Raw genomic sequence first — 1,531 nt, 5'->3', positions numbered from 1 at the left:
TATAATGTGGGTTTATTTTTTGCAAGATGTTCCTATCTTAGTGAATCCTCTTTTTATTTTTTTTACACTGAAAATTTTGATAACAAGACATTGATATTTATGAGTCTAGGATACTATAAAAACAAACTGAAATTTACTTAGTACATTATCCTTGAACCTTCAATGGGGTAATTATTATATATATATTTATTATGAAAGTCAGATTTCTTATGATCTCCAGTGGGTCCTAGCCATCAGTTTCCTCACAGCCTCTTTAACCTCCTTGTTCCTGAGACTGTAGATGAGGGGGTTCAACATGGGGATCACTACTGTGTAGAACACAGATACCACTTTGTTCTGGTCAGTTGAGTAGCTGGATTTGGGCATCACATAAATGAATGTAATGGTCCCATAGAACAGAGTGACTGCAGTGAGGTGGGAGGTGCAGGTGGAGAAGGCCTTGTGCCGCCCCTCTCTAGAGCGCATCTTCAGGATTGAAAAAAGGATGTAGACATAAGAGAGAGCAATGATAAACACTGTGATCACGATGATGGAGCCCGATGAGATGGCTGGAACAATTTCAGAAATAAAATCGTGAGAACAAGAAATCTTTAAAAGTGGTGAATAGTCGCAGAAAAAGTGATTGACTTTATTTGGCCCACAGAAGGACAGACTTAACAGACAGCCAGTGAATGTCCAAGCATTCCCACACCCACCTAGGTAGGACATGCCCACTAAGAAAATGCAGATTCTAGGGGACATGTGGGTGTTGTAGAGCAGGGGTGAGCAGATGGCTACATAGCGATCATAGGCCATGGCAGCTAGCAAGAAGCACTCAGCTGTCCCAAATGTCACCACAGAACAGAGTTGGGCTACACAACCAGCAACAGGGATTAAAGTTCCTTTCCTGAGGAAACCCATAAGCATGACTGGTGTGACTGATGAAGAGTACCCAATGTCTACAAAGGCCAGATGGCTGAGGAAAAGGTACATTGGAGTATGAAGCTGAGGGCTGCTTCTGATTAACATGATTATGCTGACATTGCCCAGTAAGGTGACCACATAGATCCCAAGAAACACAATAAATAAAATTGCACAAACTGTGGTATCTTCTGTTAACCCCAATAGAATGAACTCTGTCATTGTTGTGTAGTTTCCAGTCCCCATCTCTATTGAGAATGAGGTTCACTGAAAGCAAAACAAGTGGTGTTAAAATTGAGTAAAACAGTATTACTTGCATACTAGCAAGACAATAAAAATCACAAAACATAAGGCACACATTTGCAAATTTGAGGAGAAATACTTTCATATAATACCTCATGTAAGAACTGTATAATATAGATGTTCTGTGATGGATAGGCAGGAATATTACAAAAACTACTTTTTAAAATTTGATACAGTCAACTCATGTTTGAAACATGTTAGGTGAGGTAAATTTTGAGGAATAGATAAAATCTAAAATGTGAGACAGTTTTTTTCCCTTCAAGAATGTGGTGTCAAATACACTGAACATACACACACCCAGTTATTGACATCCCTGTGCTCAGCTAGC

At 39.5% G+C, this 1,531-nt stretch overlaps 1 protein-coding gene across 1 annotated transcript; it reads right to left on the bottom strand.

Annotated features, from left to right (window-relative positions):
• Positions 1–207: 207 nt before the first annotated feature.
• Positions 208–1,146, bottom strand: LOC133764455 (olfactory receptor 5P80). The gene has a single exon (XM_062198130.1). It carries the CDS (start codon positions 1,144–1,146, stop codon positions 208–210), a length of 939 nt encoding a protein of 312 aa, XP_062054114.1.
• Between the last annotated feature and the right edge of the window lie 385 nt (positions 1,147–1,531).

Source organism: Lepus europaeus, chromosome 7 (genome assembly GCF_033115175.1).
Source record: "Lepus europaeus isolate LE1 chromosome 7, mLepTim1.pri, whole genome shotgun sequence".
Lineage (NCBI taxonomy): Eukaryota > Metazoa > Chordata > Mammalia > Lagomorpha > Leporidae > Lepus > Lepus europaeus.
This window is presented reverse-complemented; position numbering and strand designations above follow the sequence as displayed.